Raw genomic sequence first — 19,322 nt, forward strand, 5'->3', positions numbered from 1 at the left:
CTGGCACAGAGACAAAGTCATAAAATCGGATTTTAAACCTTACCCTAACCTTAACCACACTGCTAACCCTAATGCCTAACCTTATATTTTGTTTTCATGATTTTTTATGATATAGGCAATTTTGACTTAGCAGCTTGCCCATATAGCGGAAAATTGCTCAGTTCTTTCTTAAGGGCAAGATTCATGACAATAAATGCCAACCTGCTTTTGCTTTGAATGTTTTGGAAGCATATTGGTTTCCTTACCCATTCCACGGTCCTGTGTAGGTTATTAGACAAGCGTGATTGACTCTGCTTATAGAAGCGACACAGTATGTGCAGTCAGTATGGGGTTTCAGGTTTTTAAGTTCAGTGTTCCACAGTTGGCACTTTTAAGGTTAAGATATCTGACAACCATTGGGGACAAGACAAATGTATGTTTGTTTTTCAAAGGAGAGGCAGTCCTAGGGCTCGATTCAATCCATGCAGCTGAAGATAAGCGCTGTAGTGCGATTGAAATGTAAAGGTCATTTCCGATTGAGACGACATGTAGCGTTTACCGTGAATGCAGTCTCCGTGAACGAAGGAACATTATATTAAATGTATATCGCACTTCAGCGTAGGTCTTCAGCGCTACGTATTGAATCGAGCCCTCAGCATTTTGTGAACGTAATAAATATCTTCAGCTCCCAAGATAAATGCACGCAGTCACTTCATCATAAGCACTTGCTTGGATATGTTCAGCAGAGCATTGGAAACACTGCCAATACTCTGATGGAAAAGGTGTTGTATTACAGGGTAGCCGACATTTGAATATTTAGCTATACATGAAGAATGGTGCAAGTTGATGAAATTCTTGGACTACAAAATATTATGAACATTTCATAGTTTGGTAGAACCACTAACCTATCATAAAAACATGATAACGATGTGTGTGATACAAATAAGTTTTCTCATACATTCAGGATTCTATACATTCAGGATTCTATACATTCAGGATTCATATCTCATTTCAAAAACAAGAAAAGAACATCATGAAGATACTGATGGGTGCACCCTTCCCTTTATTTCACAGTACTTTGTCTGAAAGCAGGTAACATAGTATTAAGAAATGAAATAAAAACACTTTATTGTGCTCTTGTTTGTTTCCACCAGTTTCCCAACAATTCTAACTTTTATGAGCCACAGAAGTGCTACAATATGCAATATAAAAACATGTAGCTTACTTGCTATTTATCTATAAATCTGACAACTCTTTGAATCTATTGAAATGCATTTAGAAAAATTACATCAAATAAGGACTTGTCAACAATATCAACACTGAAAGAAAAATAAAGAAAATTACAGTCGCACACATATCCCAGAAGTTTAAGGCGGTTGAAATAAGAACTCAGACAGCCAAGTTACCTCTTGTATCCACTCAAAAATAGTGTATAGATAATGTACAAATCCAGCGGGAGAAGTTTAGTTCAGGCATTCATGGGATATTATTTCATAGTTAACCCAGGCATGTTGATATACCTCTGATTGGTGACGTCTAATTTACAAAAGTGTCATAACAGCCACACAATATAGGAAAATATCCTTCAACATGAGCCTTCAGTGAAACCAACAACTTTGCTGTTTTTGACTTTGTTGGCTGAGAATTGCAGACAAATATAAAATATGATAAGTTATGGGAAACATATGAATTGATAAACCAAGTAGAGACAACGGAAACTGGAGATTATGGTTGTAAATAGCAAATTTAAAAAATCTCTGAAATCAAATTAAAAAGCTGCCATATACAGATGTCATCATCTATATTGTACATTCATCCATCGGGCTATAGGACAGATATGCCAGTAGAGAATGTGAACTGCATTCTCAGCATTCTGCATAAACAACAGGTGGGAAACTAAAGTTGCCTTCTGTGGAAAATATTGGTAATATAAAGGTGAATGGTCAATTACACTTTCAACAAAAGTAACTCTTAAAATGTTTTGGCTCTTTGAAACACAGTAGAACAAATTCAAATTAAATGCATATGGAACCTGATTTACTATGTTCACACATATCTAAGACCAGTGTTTCCCAACCCCCAACTGTACATCTTTTTGTTGTAGCCCCAGACAACCACACCTGATTCTACTTATCAACTAATCGTCAAGCCCTTGACCAAGTTGAATCAGGGGTTTTTGTGCTGGGCTACAACTAAAAGGTGTGCTGTTGGGGGTACTTGAGGACCGGAGTTGGGAAACACTTTCTTAGACCATGCAGAAAGAAAATGTAAACACTTCAGCTTTTTCTACTTTGGTTCTAAAGATATGACTAATGGCTCACCATGCCGATGTCTAAGACAGACCATCAGCATCAGAATAATACAATGAACTGTCTTATGTGGAACATTACATTTAGAAAACTCCAGCCTTTAAATATTGTGCAGTTTGTTTAGTGGCCTCTAAAATGTATTATGTGATAGTGCTGTAAATAGGGGAAGGGAAAGTTAAGTGGTCTGGGTAATATAATACCAATTATCTGACCAGTGTAACGTTTATCAGTTAGGACAAGGAAATCATTAGAAAACAAATAAAGTAGCTGTCTTTGAAATCCATGGGCTAAACCTGAATCAAACATAATTTTTAAAATCTTATTAACAGCGAACATTGCAGATATAGAAACTGTATCAGTACATAGTTCAATTGTAGTTCCATTGTAGAATTAAATATATGTGGGGAGAAAAAAATGTTCTTTTTCGTATGATTGTTCAGTAGTTCTTCAAGAAAAATATTGAGGTTTCAGTAGACATGTTTTTCAATATTTGTTACAGTAATTTTCTCAAAGTACACAACAGCAAATCCACTGTCACAGGACTTGGCCATGCGATACCCAAATACCTATAATCCATTGCAACATATAATACGTATATTCTTAATTTGCAATATGTTTTCTTCTTGAAACGTTAGATTACAGTTTATTCCCATAAATTCCATATATAATGTGACAAATTTAAGATGGTCATTTCCAAGATGGTCATTTCCAAGGTTCTTTTCCTATTTTACTCACAGTCAAAATATGTTGCTATATATACGTTTAAGTAGTTGATCGCAATATGGACGTATCCATCCAATCAATAGTGAGTTTCACATATAAGGTTTCTGTGTCATTTCTGAAAGTTGTGGTCCAGTAGAAAATACTTGGAGAGATTAAGATTTCTGTTGAGCAGATACACCTTTCCAGTAGTCTAAAATGTCATGCAGGTCTTCATCCTTGGCAAACTGCACTTTTTTACGTAGCGCATGCCCTGCAGCCATGTACTCGTCCTCGTCTTTGTGCCGTTTGCCACGGAGTTTAAAGCGCTCCCAGATAGTGTGATGTGGTTTGCAGTAGTACTCAGGACTGGAGGAGTAGCTGAGGTTATGGTACTGAGGTGAGAGCGGAGAGTACGCCATGTCTCTGGGGCGGGGCCGAGTTAGGGGCTCCAGGATGGAGGGCTTGTGGCTTCCGGGCCCTTCCAGCTCCTCGATCTGCAGCTGGTGGCTTTCGGGATAGGAATGCCGGTGCTCATTGTACTGCCTGATCTTCTCCGCCTCTGCCCTAAGGATGGCAGCGGCTGGCGTTACAGTGAGGATGGTCTCACCCGTTGGTGAGGTCTTCTCTATGTACTTGGACTCTGAGCGGTAAGGCCTTGGGCTCCGCATTGGGCCTCCAGTGGCAGTACTGGGCCGCTTTGGCGGGACATCCGAGCTGTGGTGCCTCTGTAACGAGTGGTGGTAGCTGTCCTTATACACTGGGGACAGGAAGCCAGACTTGCTCTGCGGCTGCTCTGATATTAGGACCAGCTGGGGGTCCTGGGTGGACACAGCTCCTGATTTCACCCCTTGAAAAGATGTGGATTCTGATTTCAGAGCGTCGATACAGTTGTTAATGATCTGATTGACCTTATCCACCTCTTTTGCAATGGTTGAAATCTCAGCCACTGACCCTTGGCTGTTCCCAGGCATGGACATCCCAGGCATGGACATCTCACACTCTCTGCGTTCATGGTGGTCCCCGGTTCCTCGCACCTCTATGTAACTTCCCTTGGCCATTTTAGGCATGTCATCTCTTATCTCCTGCAGTTTGTACTGCTCCATTTCACTACCAGATGGTAGGTATGGCATGCGGGACATACTCTCCCCAGCCATCATTTGCTTCTGTGACATCCTGGAAATGGTTCCCCCTTCGAGCTCTTGTCCATATTTGAGTTCAATTATACTTTTCTTCAGGCTGCCTGCCTTTTTGTGCTTTTCATCTTGCTGACGTTTTTTACGCAAGCAATAGTAGACCACCCCTAGGACAATCACCATACTAAAGAGACAACCTAGGATGGTCATAATGTAGTGGGTAGCTGTTGCATGGTTTTGTGATCTCTCTTTCCCATTCCAGGGTCCTGTGGAGACTGCCAGACAAGTATGATTGAATCTAAGATTATTCTTTATAGAAGCGACACAGTACGTGTATTCGGTATGGGGTTTCAGGTTTTTAAGTTCAATGTCCTCATTCTGAATTTTGAGGTTCTGAATATCAGTGAAAAAACTGTTATTGTAGAGAACCAGGCTGTACATCTTCTTGAAGGGATGGGGGATCTGAACAGTGATGGTGGCGCTTGTTTTAGAGACTTGCTTCAGCTTCATACTGGGTTTTACATCCACATTAATCACTGTTGGGTTGATACTCATACTCTCATCTGGCTCAGTTCCGGAGGGACAGTCCTCCAGCCCACAGGGAGTGTAGTCTGGTGGGAGTGTGGTGGTCTCAGGAGGCACAGGTATGTACGGCGTCACATAGTCGTCTGTACACACAGTGGAGAGCATATGGAGGGCATTCCGAAAAGTTGGGATGTTAGGGTTCTGGCTGAGCAGACTGTAGCCAGAGACACCTGATGGGGAGTCACAGACCATCCGTTCATTTGTCCTGTTGGGGAATGCAGAGAGCCACTTCACAAAGCCAAGTAGTTCACAGGAACAGTTGAAAGGGTTGGTGTACAGCTCACAGGTAGTCAGTTTAGTCAGGCTGGTAAACGTGGACCCATCTAGCTGCTGGATACGGTTCATGGAGAGGTCGATGTTTTCCAGGCTATAGCACTCCAAAAAGGCATTGGGTGTCACAGTCTCAATCAGATTGGCCTGGAGGTAGAGGTACTGCAGCTTGCCCAAACCCCTGAGGATGCCCTCAGTAAGGTTGCGGAGTTTGTTGAAGCCTAACTGAAGGACCTGTAAGTTGAACTGGGCAGAAAAGGCCCCGTCATCTATGTAGTTGATCTCATTCTTGGTCAGGTTTAGATAGGTCAGGTTGGCGAAGCGGCTGAGGGCAGAGAAATGGACACTTTTGATCTTGTTTTCATTGAGCCGAAGGTCCACAATGGTGCTGTTGATATGCGTGGGGATGGCCTCGTATGGAGGCTGGTTTTGGCTGCAGATGGCCAGCCACACAAAACCCTTCTCGCCTTCGATGAGCCAGCAGTCCCCATTGACTCTGCCTATATGGGTCAAATATACTATGGCCACAGACCAGAAAAAGGCACTCATTACCATAGCTCCACCGCAGGCCATTGGTGCTCCTCTTGATGTCATGGGCAGGGCCCAAAAGCTCTAAGACGGGAACACCACTGTGGTTTCTAAAGATGCTGAACTGAACTCTTTGTAATCTAGCTGGACTTTCAAGTGTTCTCCTCAGCGAGGACAATCAATATATTGGCCTTCTGTCCAGGGAAGGATAATTCAGTCCCAATGTTCCAGCCATTTACAAAAAGACGTTGGGCATGTGCATTTAGACCAGCATCCATCCAATGGCTTTAACCTGGAGTGACGTTTTAGAGATGGTTCGCTGAGATTCAGTATTTCACCACCTCAGATTGTCTTGTGCTTATTTCCCCAGGGATAACATCGTTGATCGGTCTCATCCTATTGTTTCTTCCTCTGTCTTTCTTGCTGGGTCATGGGCTCAGAGGAACTCCCTGTGAAGAAACGAGAAGCAGGCACACGTTAGGTGAATCAACAACCTCTTGAATGTGAGGTTTGCAATTTGAATATAACCACATTTACACCACTACATTTAAAAAGTATATATTTTTGGGCCAGAAATATTCAGAACACATGCCATGCTGCACAAGTAGAATGATATTTCTCCTCTATAGACCATTTGTAGCAGTCAAATAACATGTTACCCAATCTGTATTTTATAATCATCTGTCACGTATACTGCACAAATGGATCCAAATAATCAAGACACATTTTTGTTTTACACGTTAAGTAAAAATAGCAAATATAATTTTAAAGGCAAAATAGGATTAATGTGTATGCTTCCTCTTTCATTGCCATCCAATTATTTTGTACACCATTTCAGAGGTGCTTTGCATTCCCTGTGGCATATTGCTATTAACGGAAACCTTTGGCCAATTACCACTTGACGGGTTGGGGAAAGCAGGGTCCCTATTTTCACACCATTAACCTGTGGACTGTCAAACACAACAGAGTCCAACGAATGTTTAGATGCAGCATTCAATTCATGAATTACTCTGCACCATACGGAAATGTCTTCTCAAGAACCTTAAATATGTTTTAATTTGACAACAGAAATAGAACTTAATGGCTTTCAGTGCAATGTGTCTCTTAAACATCTTACGGTAATTACTGAGGATACAAACCGTGAACCAAAAATAGCAAACTGTTCATTGTCAATTTGACCCTGTCAGATAGCTCCCCCGGGAAATTGCAGTGTTCCATTGGGTCTGGTTACATAATTGGACCCAATCAATTTGGTCAACAGCCCAAGGTTTCCGAACAAAGCTGATAGCTGCAGGAGAAAACCTTGGAGCTGGGTGTGTAGCCTATAGATCCTGGTTTTATGGAGAGGTATTAATGAATTATTAGTCATAAACAGCAGGTGACCTCAGCATGGGAGGTGCCGAGAGGAAGGAAAGTCAAATATTTAAGTATATGAGTCATTCTCGTAATAGTCTTAGGTATTAACTTGCACCACGGTCGACCAGCACAGCCGTGGTCATAATCAGCAGCAGTGGCCAGCGAGGAACACGTCTTCAGCGAGGAACACACATGGCCAGCGAGGAACACGTCTTCAGCGAGGAACACACGTGGCCAGCGAGGAACACGTCTTCAGCGAGGAACACATGTGGCCAGCGAGGAACACGGAGACACTTCACGTCTTCCTGGAACAATAGTTTTGTGTTTGGACTATGAATTGCATACACTAGTTCCATTCAAAGAACTACCTTATAACTTTGATATTCCCACCATAATAAATCATAATGATTTTTCCATTTCTTATTTTATTTAACCTTTATTTTACTAGGCAAGTCCGTTTTTTAATATGTTTAAATATGGGATAGGCTACTGCACGTGCCAATTACGATATTGATTTATATGTTATGACTGCATGCCAAACATAAAAGTATGTGTTCTCCTTTTTGATAATAAGAACTGAGGCTACAAAATGCCTATGGAGGAATGAAAAGGATTTACTGCATGCCAGACATTTCTGAGTGAGAGGGGAAACATTTCATCTGCATTCACTAATGTGTAGTCAATACATCTTGCTGACCCAAGGGCTACAGTATACTTCATTGTCAGTGGCACCTAGTATTGCTTTTTAATCCAAACCTGAGCCACTTAACTAGCTTTCAAATCAGATTGGACTCAGTCAGTTATTCATTTTTCATTGTTAAAATTCAATATGATGGCAAACATAGCCACAGAAGAAACGCTCACAACCAAGGCAGGGATCTCGGCTCAGAGCGATGGGGTCTCGGCTCAGAGCGATGAATTACACGTTCTCTTCTCCGGTCCACTTAAAGCAGCCCAGACATCTCATAGGGAGATATTTGTTTAGACCTCACAGAGATGTGTAGGCTACTGAACAGAACAACACCCGGTACCTCGTCTGCCATACTTACTGCTGTCACACTTGAATATTTCTAAGAACAATGAGAATCAAGAAGATAACCGACCTCCAACCTGCAAAGACAGAGAGGGATTTGTGTATATTCATAATTTAACAAAGCCGTTGAGAGATGTTTCAATTATGAAAATTATGTTAATGAGGAGAAGTAATTTATTTTTCATATTAGACATATTATTCATATTAAGACCTGGAAGGATTCCTGCTGTAGATAACGCCCCTTTTTTTTTTTAAAGAAACAAATCAAATTTGAATCCAATCTAACACAATATATTAGAAATGCAAGTCACTGTTCGAGAAATGGCACTTGTGGACTTCCCTTAAGTAACATCAAATATTAAACTCTTCTAGATCCGGTGACTGTGTTATTACAGCCATTAATTCGTTGTGAATGGTGTGGGAGTGACTGAGCATGAAAATGGGCTGGAAACTCAAGTGATGGATAGGTTAATCATAGAGGATAGCAGTTGAATACTTTAAACCCAGAGCTATGTGGTGTGCGCCCTCATCACTGGCCTCTCTTAGCCCTCTGATGCATCTGCTGACACAGGGCAGTGGATGCGTTGCCTTGTGGGAGGCCACAGAGGGTGAGAAGAAAGGTGTCCCTAGGTGGTAGAGGACATAGGCCTTTACATAAAGGGGACAATCATGTTGCTACAACAGGATAATTGTGACAGTTTATTGCAGAGGGAATACACCTCAAATTGGAACCGTGGACCTAAGGTCATTCCAGCAGTCTGTTGACCTTTTGTGTGGTCTGCCCACCACGCTCCAATTAGGCCTAAATAAATGTTGTGTTGCCATCTAGCATTGCTATCATAAATGAGGAAGTGAGCATATGTTTTCAGGAAGTCAAAATAACTAACAGCCATACCATGATGTCTAGGGCACAATACTGAACTGTTCATATTCAAAAACAAAACTGTCCACATTCCATGAACTAAAGGACAATATGAATACAATTTCCATTGTTTAGTATCCTCTTACCACACAGTGTACATGATGCTGGCTTGATTCTAACGGGAATCACTGATAATAGAGGAAGTATGTCCATTGTTCAACATAAACCTATTCAGGACTACACTGGTCAGCATGCTTGCACATAAGTGCTGATTGGGACAGAAACAGGGCTGTTGAGGCTAAGATTAATCACTATGTGTTACTGACACAGTCATCAGTCAGTGGAAACATTCCAGTGTTTTCATCTTCTCAATATGCTCTACCTTGAAAAGAACATTTGTTATATCCGTGCAATGATTCATTATATGCTTAGCACCTTTCATTCAAATCACTGCTGTAACCGAGTCAAGCTACTTCTACAAGTAACATGCATTTTCCCATTTCAATTGAGATGTTTAAGCCGAACTAAAACAAAAGAGTGGAGCCCTTCGTAGCGCTGCCTTGTGTGGGGGTAAAGCATACTTTGGCTATGGATATGAGTTCTGACAGTAAATGTGTACCATTGGATCGGAGGGAGCAGTGCTGAAGTAACCTACTGAGGGACTGTTTGTTTTGCTTGGATTTGTATGAGCCCTGAGGGAGAGATTACACACAAATCTAAAGTCCAGCTTTGTCTACTCGTGCCTGTGTTATGTGTGAATCGTAAACCCGATACATTTGAATACTAAATTAGGAAGCACACTAATACAGCACAGTAGCAAACTGGGTTGTCTCCCCTTCTCATATTTCTGCACCCTCACCATTCCCATACAGTCTGTCCCCGCACATAATAAAGATCCTCCATTTTGGGTATGTGTTTTGTGGGGGACTTTGAAGCAGTGTTACAATAATTGACTTAGTTTCCATTGAGCTTGGGGATGTCTTTAGACAGTAATATGCTGTGAGCTGCTCAACATAAAATGTTAGGTGGATGGTTGGGTTTGACAGGTTTCTATAAGGCCTCACGTCATTGAGCTCCACTGCTGTATGATATGGTCACCAGAGGAGGCTGGTAGGAGGAGCTATAGGAGGATGGGCTCATTGTAAAGACTGGAATGGAATAGATCAAATCAAATCAAAGATTATTTGTCGCATGCGCTGAATATAGCAGGTGTAGACCTTACAGTGAAATACTTACTTACAGGCCCTAAGCAACAGTGCGATTTTTAAGTAAAAAATAGGTATTAGGTGAACAATAGATAAGTAAAGAAATAAAAACAACAGTAAAAAGACAGTGAAAAATAACAGTAGCGAGGCTATCTATATAAAGTAGTGGAACTGTATCAAACACATTAAACGTGGGAACCGTTCCATTGATTCAATTCCAGGCATTACAATGAATCAAAAACACATTAAGACGGCCTTTTTTGAGTACATGGATGGCATCTGACATTTAGTTTAGTATACCTATTTCCCACTATATCATGGGCATGGTAAAGTGGGTGGAGTCACTCTGTCACCTGCTAACCTAGACATAGAACAAGGAAGTACATTGTGCATCTCCATGCACTGTGTGGAACGCTCTGCAAGGAAATGCCAAAGGCTACCACTACAAAACCACCTACCACAAAAGTGCATTTACCAAAGGGCATTCAAATGTAATCACTTTTTAAACCCTCAGAAAGAAAGAAGGTTCCTGTTTGGAAACCCAAACCAAATGTTCCATGAAATGAATATGAGAAGTATGGCTTTGGGAAATATCTGGCGAGGCAAAACTTTTAAAGAGAAAATTGTCTCCTATCATTGTCCCCTCATTCTCTGACCTTTATCGTAAATGCTGGCAGTGTCTGAGAGCCATTCTGACCCGTCCTCAGCTCTCTCTTAGCATGGTGTTGTTGCAGGATCCCTTTAGGTGTTAAATGGAAGTTGAAGTTAAACCTGAAAAGACTTCCTCTCATTAATAATGCATAGAGGGGTTTGTTTGTCCGCTGTGACTCACTCCAGTGGGCTCCGCATCAATTCCACCACCGCTACTGCGGTCCACAGCATAAATTACAACCCTGCTAGTTCGCCTCGTTAGAGTAACCCGCTGTTGCATATGCATGTTAGTGATTTAGGTAACTACCTTTTGCATAAACAAACCTCTCATCATACATTCAGGTTTAGTGTCTCCGAGTGCTTTAATACCACCCTGGTGCCTATATGCTTATCCTACAGTGCTAACTGGCAAAGACATGACAGAATCTCCCATAAGCCTCGTGGATGAAACAGCTTGGAGATGGTGGGAAAAGAACAACAAACGTTGGAATCCATGTGTATGCATTAGTTTCACCTAAATAAAGTAAAATGCTATTATTTGTCACATACACGTGTTTAGCAGATGTTATTGCTGGTGTAGCGAAATGCTTGTAAAACGTGTCACATACTGCAAATGAGCTTAAGGCAGTTAGGGCAGCATGGCATGTTCGTCCTCAGAAGAGCCTATAGGTCTATTTGCAGCCCTAGACTCTTTCCCCATTGGCAGCAATCTCCATTGGCAGTAATCTCTATGGTCCAATGGTAGTGTAGCCCTGAGGGAAGTAGGCCAGAACACCCAGGGCATCAGAGCCAAGCTCCTCTCCCAGTGGATCCCAGGCAGCCCAGGCAGCCATTCCCCAGTCTACTTGTTCCCATTGGGGCCCTGCTGCATACAGGGTAATGATGGATTTTCTTGTCATCCCCTGTGAATAACTAATGAAGCCCTGATTCAATGGTCGTACATTCAGTTGTTGTAAATTCCCACTGTTTTGCTTGCTCAGGGCACTTTCATACACTTACATAGCTACACTTTTTGCATTGAATATATTATTGGTGGATTTTATTTGAGAGAGCTACTGTATTCTCCATAAGCAGTCAGCGTTGAGGAAAGATGCTTATTTCAAAGGATGTTTAACTCAAAGTGAAGATGCTATTTGATCTTCGTTGTAAGTTGTGTGCCTTCAAAGTGCCCATAATAATCATATTAGGGCAATACATAGACCCAATGTTTACCATTTGACAACTGACATAACACAGCGTAACTGTGAGGCCAACTAGTAATAGTGTTTCATAGGAGGGGGCAGACGAGGGTGCTTCGGGAGCTGAGAGCTCATGTTACCTTGAAGGGAGTGTTTCAATGCACTGAATTCAAGTCTGTGATTGCGAGACAGGCTTCTGCTCTCATATGTGGAGCCTCTGGCGGTCTCTCCTCCGCAGCGGAGAGCCAGGGCTTCAAGGCAAAGACATGACAGATTCTCCCATAAGCCTTGTGGATGAAACAGATACAGTAACTAGTGCAACTGTCTCCCAATGAGGTATACTGTATGTAAAGCTGTCAGACTGTATCCTATCTAACGGCTCTCAGACACCTAATACCTTTTTTGCACTATTGGTTAGAGCTTGTAAGTAAGCATTTCACTGTAAGGTCTACACCTGTTGTATTCTGCGCACGTGACAAATAAACTTTGATTTGATATCCCTCTCTCTCTCACTGTCTCTCTCTCACTGTCTCTCTGTCTCTCTCACTATCTCTCTCTATGTATCTCACTGTCTCTCTCTCTGTATCTCTCTTTCTCTCTCTCTCGGTCTCTGTCTCTCCCGGAGGAAAACACATTTGCAAATTGTATTAGACAGACTGTATTGGTCAGAAGGACACAGTGAGACTGGATTCTCAGATTAATCTGGTCATATCTGTCCTGCTATATATAGTCATGTTATCTCCCTCTCATGTCTGTGTCCAAGACCTCACCCCCCCCCCCAACCCCTCGTCTCTGCAGTTCGTCCTTATATCTTGCTCCGTCTTTCTCTGTCAGATGGTGAAGGGGCCCCAGTCCCCTGATCCCTCCTAATGACTGCCCTTTAGTTCTTGTCATTGAAAATGCATGCGCTTCTTGCTGGGAAAGAATGAAAAAGGTAAAGATGGGCGACCAGAAGTGGAGAATCAATTGAACTGAAATGGAACTGCTTCTCTTGGGGAAGGAAAACATTGTGCTTACTGAGGTACTGAATTGCTTTGGAGAGAAAGGGAGGAGGTGGATGCTTCAGGTATATCCAAGGATATTAAAGTCATGCATTAATTACTAAAAGGAATATTGCCTGGAATTGAATGGAATGTTCTCTCTAGCCCCCAATCTTGTTTGTTTGAAAATGTGCTTGCTTCCTTTGTGGCATCAATGGCATACTTTGTGGACATGCCAGGCTTCTTCAGAAGAAGGGACTTGCACAGGAGCACAGACAGCTGCAAGGCACTGCACACTAATGAGTTTTTATCTAACTTTACTTCCCTGATAAGTGAGGGGTATTGTGCCGCAGCTCTGTGCATTGAATTGTTTTTCAGACACAGTCCTTTTCTTTCCCCATGACAATTGGAATCGCCTCATAAATTCAGTCAGGAAAAGCTTTCACAATGGTATTTATCTCAATGGAGGCGAATGTATGTCACCGCAGTGATCAAAAACATGACGAAAACAAACAAAGGAAATACGTAATGATAAAGTACTGTATGTGGAGATGCACACAATTTCCACAGTTTGTGCTCTCAACATGCTCTTCAGACATTCTACAGACATCATGACCTTCTACAGCAGAGGCAGAAAAGGAGGTGTAGCAAGAACTATACCAGTTTTCTTAATGTTTTGCTAGATTGCTTTTCAGTGTTGTCACATACGGTATATCCTGTGGTGGTGTTGGGGGATGGTGGTTGTGGTGGAATGACACGCTTGCACTATGTATGGACAGTGCACTACAAACCAGCTAACAACTTCAGCACGATGGACAGCAGCAAGGGAAAAAGGTCAACCAATGCATAAAGATGTAGGATCTTCATTTGAGTCCGTTTTCTACAGCAGGAACATAATACTGCAGTAACAGGAAATGTGGATTATAATTCATCTATATTTTTGTAGGGGTTGATGCATTTTTCGTAAGGGAAAATCAAGTCTGAAATTTCTAAGTGGCAATTACAATCTTCAGAAGCCTTTTTAATCCTCAAATACACTACAAGTTTTACATTTTCGTTTTCCTGCAACTGGGGGATCAAATTAAGATCTTGCATCTGTATGAAGTGCTGGTAGAAGGAAGTAAGGCTGTGTTTACACAGGCAGCCCAATGCTGATATTTTGCCCTATTGCGCTGCCTGTGTAAATGCAGCATTACACAACTCTTCCCCACAGGGGGAATCCTAAAGAGCAACAGTTATCCTTTCGTCAGGATGAACTCTAATATATGTAAATGTTGACCATTTGTGCGGAATCTATTTCAAATGCATATCTGCTGGGAGAGCACTTTTTAAGTTGCTAAAAGGCATTCTGAAAAACAGCTCCACTTGCCCACCCAAATGAGGGTGAAACTGTGCTCACCCTTTTGCATGCCTGTTTCCATCTCCCCCCAGCTAATTACTCTAAATAGCCAATTAGCCACATATATTAGCATTTCATACATCCACCTCCGTCATAAATCTAGCTTAAGTGTAGTGTATTTGGTCATTTTGAAGGTAGAACATTTGCTTAAAAAGTGAATGATTGGGCTAATTAAGAGCTTTGAGGGCCAAGGGTTGAGGCCAACTATGCAAGTTTAGACCTCCAGAATTAGAATGAAACAAATGTTCTGTTCTACAACAGGCTATTTGGTATTCCTGACGGTGTGATGCTTTGTAAAACTTTAAATGACTTACTGCTCTGGCATCTCTTGTAAATTCCCAATACCACACTCAATTGTTCTTCAGTGGATCGAGTCCTTCAACAGGCTGATGACCTAGTACGATTCTCACCTTTCCAGGGAGCAAGAAATCTCATTACAAAGCACAAACTTCATTCTGGATGGCCCTTTAAAAAAGATGATAAGCCATGGAGAATGGCTTGGAATTACAGTGTGCACTGATGGAAACAGTAGCCTTAATGGATAGAGCTTTTAGAGCTAAAGTCATATCCAAAGTGGAGTTATTGGGAACTGCGGTATGAAAGCACTTCGGACAGTTTTCTCAGTTGGTACAATGAAAATATAATCGTCTGAAACTGTAGATCTAATATACAAAACCTTCCTTCAACAACATTCATTGATTTGCAACATAAACAAACTAAAAGGTTATGGATTTGTCCCAACAATAATTGTGCATTATGCCACAGACCTGTATTGAGTAAACTTGTAGACAATTCAATTATACTAAGGCCTATTACAAACCGACAAACCAATTGAGGCATTGTCAGAATTGTCTTAACCAACAACAGTAGAACAAATCCAATAAGAAAACAATTAGGTTGCAGACAGCCTGTATTTGTCATAAGAACAGGGAGAGCACAACCAACACTTACAGTTTAATTTAATTCCCTTCGTGTAAGAGTAAGATACAACTTGGGATAATACCTGCAGGTTTTATTGCAATTTTCCAGACCATCAACTCAGCACTCACGTCTCTGGCCTTTGTGCCCACCAGCTGCCGGTGGGCAGGAGGATGTATGCCGACACCTCTTCTGCTGCTGACTCAAGACATGGCAGACTAAACTGGGATCTACTGTACAGTCTTACATGGATAGTTCACCCGAAATTACATATTTGTATCCTTACGCTGTAAGCAGTCTTTGGACAAGGTTTGGCAGCAACCCATGCTTTGGTTTAGTTTCCCTGGCACTCTTTCCAACGATTTAGCATTTGTGGCACAAATCCCATTCAAGTCATGGTACTGATATTAGCATTTTTCACACATTGTATTCAAGTAATCTATGTGACTTTGTTACGCTTCACAATCAATGTCGATACTTTCGGGGGATTGCGCGAATAATGCTAATATAGGCACCATGACTTCAATGGGATTTGTGCTAAAAATGCTAAAAGGTTAGCATTCAGAAATGGTATCAGGGAAATAAAACCAGAGCATGGATTACTGTCATACCTTGTATATAGGGGCTGTCTGTGAGGTAAAATCAGTGCCTAAAGTTCAAGTATGCTAACTATGCACGTACAGGAACAACGGCACTAATTTCCTCTTTTTGTCAATTACTTTGCTCTGCCAACGCAGCTTTCTACCCCACCAATTAACCTTCTGAAACCGAGTGGAGTTCCTTAATCACATTATGCTGTGGGAGAGAACCAGGGTTCTGAGTGACAGCGAACCCTGCCTCAGCACTCTCATTAAGAGGATATGAGCAGAATGATTCACTGTCTCCTCCTTTTTCTCCACTCAAGTTCATCAAATTACACATTAACATTTTTATCCGTCCGGGAACCTGTGAGGTTACGTGGCGTGTTTGGGACAGAACACTGACACTGTGTGTTATCCAACTAGGCCAAAAACAAATGTCAGCGTGGCCAAAAACAGATTGGTGGGAGACAGAGAACACCTGGGGGCCTGAGCTTAAAGGTCATGAACAGTCAAAATCATGTTTTTCTTGAAATTGGATGATATTTGAAGGAAACCAGATCAAAATATGATGACCGAAGTATGAAAAATGACAGTTGCTTCTACATTGACAAAGTTTGATCATAAAGTTACTGGTCCCCTCCCACATGTCAAACACTTTGATGAATTATTAAAGGGGACAAGGTGACATCACCTTAATTCTAATTTTAATACACCAATGGTAACTTGATATTCTCTTACCTAATTGAAATAAGTACCGGCTTGTAACCAACATCGGTGTGTTTGCAGAGGGGCGTGGTTCATAGAGCTTGACTAGGGTGTCAGCAAATATAATTAAGAGTTTTCCCTATTCATCTATGGCAAAGATACTTATATGTTTCACCTGTCATCTGTATCTGGTGTTAGCTAGTTACTGACTAAATAGGTATTCAGCCAACATGGAACAAAAAGGGGAGGCTGGGGGTTGTCGTTCAAAACTCAGACACAGTTGTCAAGTCAACACATCTGTCAGTGTTACTGTGAACGGAATCAAAAGAAACATGCTAAATGGGAGATGTATATAAAAAAAGATATATATCATTTATGCAATTTCAATGTTGTTTGAGTTGCTTTGTGTATCACCAAATTATCTTGAGATGATTTTAGCGCAACACTGCTCACTGCATCCACGTTGTTTGACATAGGTGTTTCAAAGAGCTGTTTCCTTGAATCATTCCTCTGCCAGAATCTTACGCACATAGTCTGTAGTCCTTGTGCCAAGCATTTTACATTATTAGCACTCGGTGGAGTTACTGGATATAATGTACATATTAAGTTGTAGTATTTTAGCTATTGATTAATACATGGAATGTTGGGAGATAAGGAAGGTACTTCGGCAATCTATGGTCGATGATTTGTAGGCGTTAAATAAACAGTACATAATGCTCAAGGCAAAAGCACTGTTGGTTTGGGAAAAAATAGAAACTTTTTTTTTTTACATGAATACACCAGCAAATTGCTCTTCTTTATCTTTTTAAATACTAATCACAATTCCCTGACAGAATATTTCATGCAGAATGTCTTATGATAATGGATTTTTGTGGTTGTTTACATTTTATACGTACGCCAATAATGGAACTGCAGTCTGGACTCTTTCGGCTAATTGTTGCAAGTCACTATTCAGCTTTAAAAGCTCCAGAGAACCAGAGACCTGCATTACACATATCAACCCCCAATGCTCTCCCAGTCTGTGGTGACAAGGAACTATGCCAATAATAGACATGGCACATCTGATTCACTCTGACCTTGGCAGCCCTCAGAGGTCACCGTTCCTCTCCAATACATCACCCATAAAGAAACCCTATAGCCTGACTGATAATAGTGCTGTGGTAGCTGTATCATAAACACATATGGTCCTGCAGCCGCCACCATGATGTGTAATGCATCTCTATTAAAGTCTGCTTGGGAGTTAAGACGTGGAACATAGAAGCATTAGCATAGGATTACAGGTAGTAAACCTTTATGTGTATTTCTTTGTTTTACTTTACTTTCATACAGTATTCTGCAGTGCTCGTATTTTGTATATTTCAACTTCTCTTAAATAATTATCTGAGCATTTCCTTTCAGCTTGTGGTATGACTCCTCAATACTTGGCGATGCAGACATCTGATTCAGTAGAGTTGAAGATGGAAATACCTGCAGTGCTTACTGAATACACTGTATTCTCTGACTTAGCAACAGATAAGGACATACAATCTACTTAGTCATTCTGCTAGGGTACTGTAGTCATTTCAGTACAAGAAGCATGTTCAGAATAATCTATGTCACTATGGAGATACTGTACAATATCTCTAACCTCCATTCCCAAACATAGAAGATATGACTAGCAGATGATAGAAGTCAGCAACAGAATGAAGGAAAGCTTCAGGATTGGATGAGATAGTAAGGAATGGAATCAATCATTGGGAGGCACATTGGCAGCAAGGACATTGGGCTTGTCAGACTATTCCACTGGCCACATTTGATCTATACAGAAAGCCTCAGACTCTTGGCTGGAGAAAGCGATGGAAATAGGAAGGTTGGAGGCAAAATGGAAATATTGAAAGCTGTCTAGTGAGATGGCTATGTTGGGGAATAAAATTGTTTTCGTCTTTTGAAATGAAAGAATTTGACATGGCATATATTCCAGAGAGGACAATACGGAAGGGAAAAAATGTTTTAGTTAAGGTTAAGCTATACTGAACTGATGGGGTAGGATGTCTGGCATACAGTATCACAAAAAATGAATAGTAAAGTTATACTCTGAGAGGGGAGGTAGGCAAGAACATGCAGGTAGCAAGGATATTATCTCAGTTAAGGTGGGAGTGATGCAACAGTTTGAAAAGCATTTAAATGCTGACTGCTGGTAGAATTTATCTGGCACAAAATGTTCTGATAAAAGCATTTGCATTTTTATTGCTATTGTCCATTTGAATGTTCTCTCAAAAACTCACCGATAATGGGATGAGCATTTTGCAAGGCTGTGTATGAGCAGATGCTACCTCACCTAAAAGGCAGAACAGACATCAAATGCGATGCTACATTCCCTGTGAAATGAAAGAATCAAGTGCTTAAGTTACAGCCCTCCCATGTAATGTCACAGCTATGCCGGCACCCTTCTGGTTCGATTTACAGCAGTTCCCTGCCCTGGCAGGATGTCTTCTCCCACAGCAGCAGCCTGGCTGTGAAAGCTGCACCCTCCATCCGCCCACCCACAGTGATCCACAGGTTCCCTCACAAACAAGGATGGTGGAGTCACCAATACCCAACCAACCAACGGCTAGTGTTCCACTGGCAGGTGTCATATCATAGTATATTCCCAGTGGCTGGTGCCTTCATGGCCTGACAGCTTCACAGCTACTCACACTAACAATTATACATACAGTATAAGTGCCATGTATTAATATTTCTGAAATGTTCATGCACTTACTGGAGTTACTTCACATCAAAATATGAAGTTAGGAGGGCTACTTTTGTGGAGTAGAGTGAAATTGAATATTTTGAGTTATGTAAAGCAAAACAAAAAGAGTCTCCATAATACTAAACTATATCTAAACCAACTTCACAAAAGATTCAAACAAACGCTTGTTCAGTCATTTTGAGACTTACTCTTTAATAATTGCCCCAACAACATTAAT

The 19,322-nt window shown here is 41.2% G+C and overlaps 1 protein-coding gene across 1 annotated transcript in view; it reads right to left on the reverse strand.

Moving 5' to 3' along the window:
• Positions 1-1,015: 1,015 nt before the first annotated feature.
• LOC112246029 (protein ELFN1-like) overlaps positions 1,016-19,322 on the reverse strand; it is an 84,171-nt gene continuing 65,864 nt past the window's right edge. Inside the window, exon 3 of the mRNA XM_024414290.1 lies at positions 1,016-5,955. Coding sequence (XP_024270058.1) covers positions 3,164-5,572 — 2,409 coding nt within the window. The 5' untranslated portion in view covers positions 5,573-5,955 and the 3' untranslated portion in view covers positions 1,016-3,163. The remainder of the gene's footprint in view (positions 5,956-19,322) is intronic.

This window comes from Oncorhynchus tshawytscha, linkage group LG09, assembly GCF_018296145.1.
Source record: "Oncorhynchus tshawytscha isolate Ot180627B linkage group LG09, Otsh_v2.0, whole genome shotgun sequence".
NCBI lineage: Eukaryota > Metazoa > Chordata > Actinopteri > Salmoniformes > Salmonidae > Oncorhynchus > Oncorhynchus tshawytscha.